Source organism: Olea europaea, chromosome 1 (genome assembly GCF_002742605.1).
Source record: "Olea europaea var. sylvestris chromosome 1, O_europaea_v1, whole genome shotgun sequence".
Classification (NCBI taxonomy): domain Eukaryota; kingdom Viridiplantae; phylum Streptophyta; class Magnoliopsida; order Lamiales; family Oleaceae; genus Olea; species Olea europaea.
The window spans coordinates 20,657,055-20,669,512 of record NC_036237.1 but is presented as its reverse complement, the minus strand read 5'-3'; the positions used below and the strand labels follow the sequence as shown (position 1 = coordinate 20,669,512).

Below are 12,458 nucleotides of genomic sequence, written 5' to 3'. Positions count from 1 at the left end.
GTTATTAGGAAAATAAGAATGAAAAATATAGCAGTTACGAATCTCACACAAGAGATAAATTTTCAAATATAGTAGCTTGATATGGTGGCTAACGGTAATATTTTTCATTTTAATAAGTAAATAATGGAAAACAAACGGGAGCTGTGTGTTAGATTCAAAGGACTAAACCAGTTCAACGTGAAAATTAATGTAACAAAAGTACACTCAACATTCTCTAGGGGGAAATGCAAATTTGTGCAAAAATATATGCTGGATGATGCCATATTGGCATATTCCTAACTACCCAATTTGCTTATCGTGAAAAAGGAAAAGAGTGTTCGGTGGTCCACTCACATGCTAAAGCTTAGAATCCTATTTTATCTCTTAGCATCAAATGTGGGGAGGGAATTTCATAAAGGGAATCCATCTATTCCACTTTTTCATTTTTTACCTGCTAATAAAAAATTTTCTTTGACCCATCTTTTCAGTGACTCCTCCTGGACTTCATAATTTATATTTATTTTCTTTTGATTATTAATAAGATTTCACTGGTCAAAACAATATAATATATTGAAATGTATACACTTTCATAAAAAAAAATAATAATAATAATAAAATTGGACGTTCATTGCCAATTATTTATACGAATTATTTCGACAATCAGTTTCATAGGTTTCATTTCTGCCGACCCAAATAATGGGCTAAAAATGCCGGTAGTCAAAATTTTTAACGGAATTTCCCTTTGTTCACCAAAATTTCTGAAGTTTCAAGTTAGTCACTGAAATTGTACTTCATGTCGAGATGGTGGTTGAACTATAGCTTTTGTGATAATTTGGTTATTTCTATCTATACTTTTAAAATTAAATTTTTATTAGATTTCAATGAAAATTGATGAATATGTAGTTAAAAAGTTATAAATCTCATAAAATATGTGGTTAAAATTAATTATTAACTTTTACTTAATTAAAATTTAGGTTTTAATCCACACAAGCAATATCTTGTATTTACTGCCAATATTTGATGGTCATTATCGAAAAAAAAAATGTTGCTCTGAACCGTGTTTTTTTGAAAAATATGTGGTTAAGGAGTAGAGAATAATTTTGAATTTAATTACTAAATAATTTACTGTGTGAATATATTATTGAAAATGGGAATGAGAATGAGAATGCGAATTAAAGAGTTTTATTTTAAAAGGGTACAAAGAGGGGCTTAGTTGCGTGACCATTGAAAGATAAATTAAAGTGTGTTGACTAATTCATCAAAAAAAAAAAAAAAACAACAATAAATAGGATGTCCTCATTTATGCCAAAATTTTATAAAATATCAGCAATTTTTTTTTTTAAACAAATTTCAATATAGATAAAATAAATATTTCATTCTAACTATTACATCCATAACAACTATCAAAACTAACAAAATTATAACTTGATTAACAAAATAAATTCAACATATGTATAAATATAATTCACCTTTATATTCTTTTAAACACAAAAAATAAATAACAATTGTATTTTTCAATATTTAAATAAATAGCATTGCTAAAAATATGATTTTGCTCACATATACTATGGGTTTAGTAAGAGGAATAAAAAGAATTGTCAAATTGAGATAAAAATGTAAAATGGGTCAACTAATTGAAACTTATTAAAATTTGGTGATCAACTTGAAATAGATTTGCAAGTTAAATGACTTCCAGAGAATGTCCGCTGTTAGTGGACAATGGCAGACTGGTAAGTCCTGTCCATCTATCATTATTTAAAGAATAATATTATTTATAATCGCTCACTACTGTAATCGTAGTACGTAGCATACATATGTTGATTAGTAATTCGATATATAAGATAATAAAAAATTATCATATTAATGTATCAAAGTAGTGATCGTCGTACGTAACATACATATGTTGATTAGTGATTTCATGTATAAGATAATAAAAAGTTACCATATTAATGTATCAAATTATTAATCGTCATATGTATGTCATATAATACGAATATGGTAATGAGCGAGTATAAATTGCATTATTCTTATTTAAATATTTTTTTAAAGTTATTTTTAACTATACATCTTACAAATATTTTTATACGTAAATTAATTAATTTTTTTTTTAACTTTTCAATTATATATTTTTCAGAATTGACTATTCCAAAATTCTTTTTTTAACTTACGAACGGGCTTCGGTTGTCATTCTTGCTTGTAAAGATTATTCCCTTTGACGACAGTAAAGAATATCTGACGACGTCGTTTGGCGTTTTAGTGTAGTGAAACGACAGCGTGGTCTGATCTCGCAAGCAAAGCGTCATCTTCACAGCTTGTAAATATTATTCTTCCAAAACAGGAAAAAGCAATAAAGCAATTTGTCCTCTTCACTAAGCGATTGAAATTGAAATACGGATCCAAAATCCAATTCTTGTAGTGTGTTTGAGATTGAAATTGAAAAAGCAATTCTCTAATTGCAATCACTGTGTGTGTGTTGTAATTTCTTGCAGATTTCTAGGTGCGGGATTAATGGGCTGCACGCAATCTAAGATCGAGAACGAGGAAACTGTAAATCGATGTAAGGAGCGGAAGCAATATATGGAGCGGGCTGTTACGGCCCGCAACAAGTTCGCGTCGGCCCACGCGGCCCATGCGATGTCCTTGAAGAACACCGGCGCCGCTCTCAGCGACTATGCTCATGGGAAAGTCATATATCCCGCCGGCGGCGGGGGTGGAGGTGCTGGTGATGCCACTCTTCCGCCACCGCTTCCGCCTTATGATAATTTTCCTCTGCCTCCTCCTCCTCCGCTGCCCCATCCTCCCCTGCCCCCTTCGTATAGTCCGACTTCTTCACCGCTTCAGCGGGCGTCTACCGTTCCTGAACTCCGTACTGAATTGAAGAACTCGAACACGATTATTCAGGAGGAGAATGAAGAGGATATTGACAATGAGAGCACTCACAATTTGAAGCATCGCACCAGTAAGAGTAGTGGACGCGGTAGTGGGGGTGCAAGAGGCAGACTTTCACATAAGGAGGCTACTGAGGATGAGGTCCTGCAGAAGCCGCCTTCGCCAATGCGGCCAAATGAACGAGAGCGTGAGCACCCGGTCCCTCCTCCTCCTCCTCCTCCGTTGAATAAAGAGACATGGGATTATTTCTTCTCTGCAGATGTGCCAAGATCGACACTGGCGGATGTTGAGGATGATCAGTACAATATAGATGAAATTCAGCGGAAAGTGCGAGATGAAAGGAATAAGAAAAGTGAAATTGATGGTGAAGCTGATGGAGGGAGGAAGGTTGAGCACGTGAAGGCAGCCACTGAAGTGGTGGAACGAACAGTGGATCTTCCACCACATGCTCCTCCGGCTCAAGCAGCAGTGGCAACAAAGCTGGCCAAGAGAGTGAAAATGGGGGCTTCATCTGAAGGGAAAACTAAAGGTGGACCGAGTTATACAAACTTGTTGCAAATATTTTTGGATCTTGATGATTGTTTTCTCAAGGCTTATGAGAGTGCTCATGAAGTATCCAGGTTACTTGAGGCGACCCGCTTGCATTATCACTCAAATTTCGCCGATAAAAGAGGTATAATATATGTTATTGGTGTTTAATGTGGTTGGAATAGCTTAGTAATGGTCTCGGAATAAACTTAAAACAGTAATGTAGTCAGTACGAATATTGAATAGTTCACAGATCAAATAAGTAATACTGTATCTTGGAAAGTTCTTTCGCCTTGCTGATTGTAGTTGTACTATAAATGTAGAATATGCTGATAACTAAATTTTTAGTTTGGATTGGCAAGAATGTTAGTGTTACTTTCCTGTCAGTGTTCGAATGATATTTTCACCATTTGACGATTATGAAAAGGTCACTTGAAGAATAACAACTTGCTTTGCTGAGAAAAAAAAATGCCTCTGCTACATTTGTTGTAGCCGTGTACTTATGAAAACTATAAGGTAAATATATTTATTAGATGCAAGGTCTGTATGGCTGGTGTGGGGTCGAATAACGATATAGTCCTAAAGTTCAGGTGAGCAATGGGTTATTCATGTGGATGTATAAATACTACAACTTTTTCTTTGTGTAGGACACATTGATCATTCTACAAGGGTCATGCGTGTCATCACATGGAATAGGTCATTCAAAGGTTTATCCGCAGATAATGGAGTTGACGACTTTGATTCAGAAGAGCATGAGACTCATGCAACGGTGTTGGACAAGATGCTGGCGTGGGAGAAAAAGCTCTATGATGAAGTTAAGGTATGCACATCAATATTTCTGTTCAATGTGTCATATATACCCGATGGATCTTTAGAAATTTTTTTCTTTATTATTCCTCTTTTGTAATTTTGAGAAACAAAGATATACTCAATTCATTAAAAACGGAATATCTTTTAGTTTTTATCTTTTTACTTTTTATTGTGTGTTTAGTATGGTGGTTGAACTTGTAAATGTTGCTTACATTTTATTTTAATTTTGGATGTCGTGGACTACTTTGTTTAACGGCTCCAATTTTTATCTAGTATTCCTCCTCTTTTTTTTTCTTTTTTTTTTTTTAATGACGATGCTTATTTTTGTCTAGCATTCTCCCAAGCATCAAAATCTAAATTTTGATTCTTTCAATGGAGTTTCTGGTATTGGTACTCTAAGTTCACTGCTTCAAAACTCAACCAAATACTCTGGTGTGTGTGTGTGTGCGTGCACAACCAGAAATCAGTAACCTGTGAAGTAATAAATTTGACAGTGTCAGAATATAAGTGTGTGACTGTTGTAGTTAGCTCTGATATCAAATTGATACGGAACTCACATAGAATGAGAATTAGAGAGGAGAAGAGAAGAAGAATTTAGGAGGATGAATTTTGTATTAATTTAAAAGATAATTGTATCAATTTCATTGTTGGGGTATGGCCAAATCCTGCTACTAGGTCTAAGTGGAGCCATGAAAATCATACTTAGTTTAGATGGTGTTTCAAACAAATAATTAAAAGAACACTCAAATCTAAATAAACTACTAAATTAATGAAAACTATTAAACTATAATGTAATCGAAATGAACTATTAAATGGCATCCTTATTTTGGATAAATTGACAACACTAGGTTGTTTGTTTACCGTTCAAAACCATCCAAACGTCGTTACTCTGCCCAAATATAAATTACGATAACACTATTATTTGCTATTATTTTCCAACAAAAACAACTTTCCACACTACTGGTAGGGTGCTTTCCAATCTTAGATGTAAAGATGAAATTAGAGTCTTCTATCCCTGCTTCCTCTTCCAACACATAGAATAATGTCAAAAATCTTACCCCCCCCCCCAAGTTTGTCTACAAATTATCAAGCTTTCTATCAAACAGACCCAAAGCCTGCCCCAGTACAAATCATGAAGAGTTCACAAGCTGAACTACAAGAAATGTCAATCAAAGTAAGCTGCATTTTCCCCACGATTGAGCACCACCGCTTTCTCTCTCTCTCTCTAAACCCTCTCTTATCTCTGCCTCCAATACTGCACCACCACCACCTCCTCCTCTCTTCCTCCACACCCACCCTCATAACCAGCAATGTTTAACATTCTATAAATACAGGTCAATTTACTGGTAACTAAAATTTCAGCTCAAATTAAACAACAAAATTCCAACAAAAATTCATACATTCTTGCGTAATGACCTTGGTTCGAAGATAGAGAAGATGGACTGGAGCAATCGCGTTCAAAACAAGCAACCTAACCGATAGTGGCGTTTCTCCCACTTCGTGTTTTTGTCGCCCAAAGAATAAGGCCCCGTTTGGCCCCCATTTTTGGGAAATAAAAATGGATGAAATAGTGTTATTTTGAAAAATGAGTGGTTCAAAGAAAGAGAAAAGTTTTCGATTTATATGTAATATTATTTATGAAAAATTGTGTGGTTGAAAATAGAAGAGAGAAAAATATAATGTAATTTAATGAGAACCAAACGGGAGTTAACTTTTCTGCCACAAAGCTTTATGTGGCAATAGAATTCTTTAAAGAGAGAAGCTAAAATGACAGGGCCTTTGGACAGGCCATGTCTATTTAGCATTTTTCTTCTTTAAATGGGTTAAGCTTTATTGTCAAAATCTCAGTTGTCCAATGCTTTTTAGTCTCAGTCGTACACGTCACTTTGTCAATCACTTTTGTCAAGCTACTTTGTACAAGTAGCATTATTATTATTTTAAATTATAATGAAAGGAATAGTAATTTTTTGAAGGATGTGTGGTTAAAAAAGAAGAAAAAGTTTTTTATATTTACGTATAATATTATTTTATTGAAAATTTTGTAGTTAATAAGAAGAAAGAGATAAATAAATTTTAATTTAATGGAGGCCAAACAAGAGCTTTAAGAGTGGGTTTGATTCTCCAAATTTGGAGAGTCATGCTCACTCTCTATAATCAGATGCATTCAAAATATATCAATTTTCAATGTAAGAAAATAATATAATATTCTAGAGAGAAGCTAGTTAAATTAATAGATAAAAATAATAATAAATATTTTTTGGAGTAGTAAAATTTAGTGTTAAATATAAAAAGTCTATTGAAGTACGTCAAAATTTTTACTCTCTGAATTTATAGATGCTCTATAGATTATAGAATATGCTCTTAAAATATAGAGAGTCTCTTATAGATGTTCTAATGGATAAAACTTTACATTATCCATTCATTTTCAGTACGAAGGAGTACTATTCTTGGAGATAAATTCCTAAATAAGTCAATTTCGCTACATGTATCTTGATTTTGTCGAATGTTCTATTTGAATATACTTTACTCGGCTTAGAACTAATTAATTAAATATAAGAAGTTATGATCCATTCATTTTTTTCTTTTTAGAGGACCAGTCTCATGCCCGAGCAATGCACGAACTGTGTTTTTTTTTAAAGTAATGTTAGTGTATGGCAAAATGAAAAATGCAAGGTCCTGCTTTTGAAATGGAACATGAGATATTCATAATAAAACAATGTTAACATTACAACATATATTATAAAACAGAATTAATATATTAGTCATGAGAAGTGGAAAAGATTTCAATAAATTAAAACATCTCAGATTGATCCTATAGTTTGTGCTTCTTACAAGCAAAATAAGAAAGACACAAAGGGAACAAAAGACGCATATAGAACAACTAGGTACCTGAAGGAACACCTGTGTAGGTTTTGCCTTCATATAAAATTAATTCAGCTTGAACTCCAGCTCTTCAAAGAGTCTCAGCAAAACTTTTATTGGAAGCAAGATTTGTTAAAAGTACATTTTTATAGCCTATGAAACACATATGAGCTCTTTTACAATTGTTCAAGTAATCTATTAGGTGAAAACATTATTTTCTTCTAAGAGACAGTGAAGTTTGAGCACTTGATTTATTAGAAACATTAAATGCTGCCTAAAATTCCTATGTACATTTCACGAAAATAAGAGATTAATTTTCTTTTTAAATTATGTGAACTACTTGAAATTAACAAGTAGTTTTGCTCATCACTCTATGAAAGGAATCGGGAAGCAAGTATCCATGAGCTTATTTATTAAAAGCGGAATATATCATTTTAAATTTATGACATAGTAACTATAAAAAAAAGAGATCTATGAAATTTAAGAAAAAGGCAAAGAAAAATGTCAACTTTAAAGAGAATAATGACAACTTGAAAAAGAAAAAGTGAATCAAAGCAACAATAGAGGAGAAAATGCGGAACATATAATGATAAAGATCTATCTGGGCTAGGAGGAACAAACAAGAAGAAAGATGAACTCACTCCCAAGGATCCAAAGAAAATTTACACCCAATTGCAAAACGTATTGGAAAATTTCTATTGCGGAAAACAACACCATCAAGCCAAAAGTTTCAATACCAAGAAACATAAAATTGACTAACAATCACATTCAATAACATTATTCATCAAACGAGTATCAACATATGTGAACCAGATAACCATCAATTCCATTTCGGATTAAACCATTAAATGTAAAAAAAATCATTTCCTCATGGGTTTGGGGGTCTAAAATCATGAAAGCAAACATTCACATAACAAAACCTCTAGATTTTCAATTGGGGCTCCCCTAAGGAAAGTACAGCAGTTTTCTGTGCAGATTTTATTTTAAATTCTTGTTCATAGACAAGCAACAATCAGTTAAAAGACTGGTAGTTCAGAATATCCAAAAGCTTGATTTATACATATTTAAAAGAGATGATCTTTTGTTAATTTTCACTTGGTGCTGATATTGTCATTGGTGGCTTGGTGTATGTGTACTATCTCTTGGCCTTTCTTTTTATTCAAGTATTTCATGTTCTTTTGCATGTTGATTCTAAATTCTTGTCGGCTGTTTGCCATTCCTTTGTACTTACCTTTATTTAAATTTTATTCATCATTCTCGATTCTTTTGTATTGTAGTAGTATCTGATATTCTATATCATCCAAGGACCTCGACAATGGGTTGATTACTGTATATTAAAATTAATTAGAAGTAATGAATTTAATTCATTAAGAGCAAAAATTAATTCAATACTTAGCAAACTGAAAATGAGAAAACGGAAAATAAATGATATCATAAATACCTTGCAGTAACATTGAAATCCACAGATATCATAAGTACCCATCTAAGGACTGTGACACTACATATTAATTAATTAACTAATTATTTTAGTTTTTCAGAACATAAAATGATTTTTGAAGTAAACAAGAAAATGGTAAAATTTATCCTTACCAAAAAGATAGAAAGTCCAATACAATTTCAAGACTGGGAAGCAAACCAGCAATAAGAATTAAAATTTGAAAGTACCAAGTCTCCAGGCAGAGCATAATCTTTTCCTCAGGATCCCCAACGAGTACTTGTGTTTTCATTTTAACATGATTACAAAAGCATCAAAATCCCTGATCAACAATAGGAATAAAAGATGCACAATATCATGAATAAAAAACTGCATAGCACTATCTTATAAAAAGCACGAAATTAAGTACTTAAATTCTACACAAAAACGCAAACAAACAGAGATAAAAGAATATCGTTTCATATGGTAAAAAACTCAGCAATAGAATTAGATTTTTATATCTTCAAAAAAGTAAAGACGGAGGAAAAATAAGTCACCTTACAGATGACCCGGCCATCCACAGATAAGAGGCCCGAGAGAATGCTGGACTGAACTCTAGCTCTACTAACACCATTAAGACTGAATTCTTCAAATATCACTATTCGTTTCTCAAAAAAAGCAGGTTTAGAAAATCAGTTTCAAACATATGAACATATACACAATTACACTTAAAAGCACCAAATTGTAGAGATAAACCTATCGTGTCAAAATAATAGGGAAAAAAAAACATAATATCCTAAAATTCGAAGAAATTGAAAAAAATATGATTTAAAAAATTTCTTAGAACACAAAGAAAGACTAACCAGGTGTGGCCATCAAGAAGAAAAATGTCGGCTCTGATCGCTTGCTCACTATCGACGATTTCACCAAAAAAAATAGGAGAGGCAGCGTGGAATGTGATTGTGGCGTGAGAGAGAGAGAGATGGAAAATATTAGATTTGGATCTTGAGTCTCGTAAAGTTGCGTAACAAGGGAAAATAAAAACGAAAAAAATTCTCTAGGAAGTGAAAAAGGAAAATAAAATAAAAAAAACGCAAATATATACTTTTTTTTTACTCCGTGTACGGAGTGATATCACCCCACTCCATGCACGGAGTGTTTAGGAGTGATTTTTCACTCCCTGCATGGAGTTACTATATATATATATTTTTTAAAAATTGTTTATAGTAATTTTTTTATTAATATTTAATCTAAAATAATTAAATATATCTAAATATTTACTTAAAATGGTTGAAATTAATATTTTTTTATATATAAGTAACTTTTACAATTATAAGTTTTTTTATTACTTTTAAATAGTTTGAAGTGATTTTTTTTTACTTATAAGTAACTTTTTACATTTTAAATAGTGTAATCTTTTTTATCAATATTTAATTTAAAAAACTAAATATTTATACTTAAAAAAATTTAAGTTAATATTTTTTTTAGTTATAAGTAATTTTTACAATTATAAGTTCGTTTTACTTTTAAATAACTTGAAGTGATCTTTTTAGTTATAAGTAACTTTTTGCATTTTAGAAATAAAGAATAACTTTTATGTAAAAAATTAGTTAAAAAATATTATTACTAATAAATTTATAGAACATGATCGATAGTTGATAGCATGAGAAAATGAAGAAAAAGTATTGTGTGTTAGATTCAAAGCAAGTAAACTGTAGGTAAAATAGAAAACGACATCGTTTTTGTTCCACCAATTAAAAAAAAGAAGAAGCTACAATATGACAAAATATTATTTAAAAAAATATTACTACTAATAAAATTATAGGATATGATTGAAAATTGATAGCGTGAGAAAATGAAGAAAAAGTATTGTGGCCCCGTTTGAGCCACGTTAATAGGAAAATAAGAATGAAAAATATAGCAGTTACGAATCTCACACAAGAGGTAAATTTTCAAATATAGTAGCTTGATATGGTGGCTAACGGTAATATTTTTCATTTTAATAAGTAAATAATGGAAAACAAACGGGAGCTGCGTGTTAGATTCAAAGGACTAAACCAGTTCAACGTGAAAATCAATGTAACAAAAGTACACTCAACATTCTCTAGGGGGAAATGCAAATTTGTGCAAAAATATATGCTGGATGATGCCATATTGGCATATTCCTAACTACCCAATTTGCTTATCGTGAAAAAGGAAAAGAGTGTTCGGTGGTCCACTCACATGCTAAAGCTTAGAATCCTATTTTATCTCTTAGCATCAAATGTGGGGAGGGAATTTCATAAAGGGAATCCATCTATTCCACTTTTTCATTTTTTACCTCCTAATAAAAAATTTTCTTTGACCCATCTTTTCAGTGACTCCTCCTGGACTTCATAATTTGTATTTATTTCCTTTTAATCATTAATAAGATTTCACTGGTCAAAACAATATAATATATTGAAATGTATACACTTTCATATAAAAAAATAAAAAATAAAAAATAAAAATTGGACGTTCATTGCCAATTATTTATACGACTTATTCGACAATCAGTATCATAGTTAAAAAGTTATAAATTTCATAAAATATGTGGTTAAAGTTAATTATTAACTTTTACTTAATTAAAATTTAGGTTTTAATCCATACAAGCAATATCTTGTATTTACTAGTTTAACTATCTAAAGCTAAGTAGCCAATATTTGATGGTCATTATTGAAAAAAAAAATGTTGCTTTGAAGCGTGTTTTTTTGAAAAATATATGGTTAAGGAGTAGAGCATAATTTTGAATTTAATTACTAAATAATTTACTGTGTGAATATATTATTGAAAATGAGAATGAGAATGAGAATGCGAATTAAAGAGTTTTATTTTAAAAGGGTACAAAGAGGGGCTTAGTTGCGTGACCATTGAAAGATAAATTAAAGTGTGTTGACTAATTCATCAAAAAAAAAAAAAAAACAACAATAAATAGGATGTCCTCATTTATGCCAAAATTTTATAAAATATCAGCAATTTTTTTTTTTAAACAAATTTCAATATAGATAAAATAAATATTTCATTCTAACTATTACATCCATAACAACTATCAAAACTAACAAAATTATAACTTGATTAACAAAATAAATTCAACATATGTATAAATATAATTCACCTTTATATTCTTTTAAACACAAAAAATAAATAACAATTGTATTTTTCAATATTTAAATAAATAGCATTGCTAAAAATATGATTTTGCTCACATATACTATGGGTTTAGTAAGAGGAATAAAAAGAATTGTCAAATTGAGATAAAAATGTAAAATGGGTCAACTAATTGAAACTTATTAAAATTTGGTGATCAACTTGAAATAGATTTGCAAGTTAAATGACTTCCAGAGAATGTCCGCTGTTAGTGGACGATGGCACACTGTAAGTCCTGTCCATCTATCATTATTTAAAGAATAATATTATTTATAATCGCTCACTACTGTAATCGTCGTACGTAGCATACATATGTTGATTAGTGATTTGATATATAAGATAATAAAAAATTATCATATTAATGTATCAAAGTAGTGATCGTCATACATAGCATACACATGTTGATTAGTGATTTGATGCATAAGATTATAAAAAGTTACCATATTAATGTATCAAATTATTAATCGTCATATGTATGTCATATAATACGAATATGGTAATGAGCGAGTATAAATTGCATTATTCTTATTTAAATTTTTTTTAAAGTTATTTTTAACTATACATCTTACAAATATTTTTATACGTAAATTAATTAATTTTTTTTTTAACTTTTCAATTATATATTTTTCAGAATTGACTATTCCAAAATTCTTTTTTTAACTTACGAACGGGCTTCGGTTGTCATTCTTGCTTGTAAAGATTATTCCCTTTGACGACAGTAAAGAATATCTGACGACGTCGTTTGGCGTTTTAGTGTAGTGAAACGACAGCGTGGTCTGATCTCGCAAGCAAAGCGTCATCTTCACAGCTT

At 31.0% G+C, this 12,458-nt stretch overlaps 1 protein-coding gene across 1 annotated transcript; it reads left to right on the top strand.

Annotated features, from left to right (window-relative positions):
• Positions 1-2,273: 2,273 nt before the first annotated feature.
• LOC111396836 (nitrate regulatory gene2 protein-like) lies at positions 2,274-4,318 on the top strand. Its single transcript, XM_023023375.1, has 2 exons — positions 2,274-3,541; positions 4,044-4,318. Exons 1-2 carry the CDS (start codon positions 2,488-2,490, stop codon positions 4,301-4,303), a joined length of 1,314 nt encoding a protein of 437 aa, XP_022879143.1. The 5' UTR covers positions 2,274-2,487; the 3' UTR covers positions 4,304-4,318.
• The last annotated feature ends 8,140 nt before the right edge of the window (positions 4,319-12,458 follow it).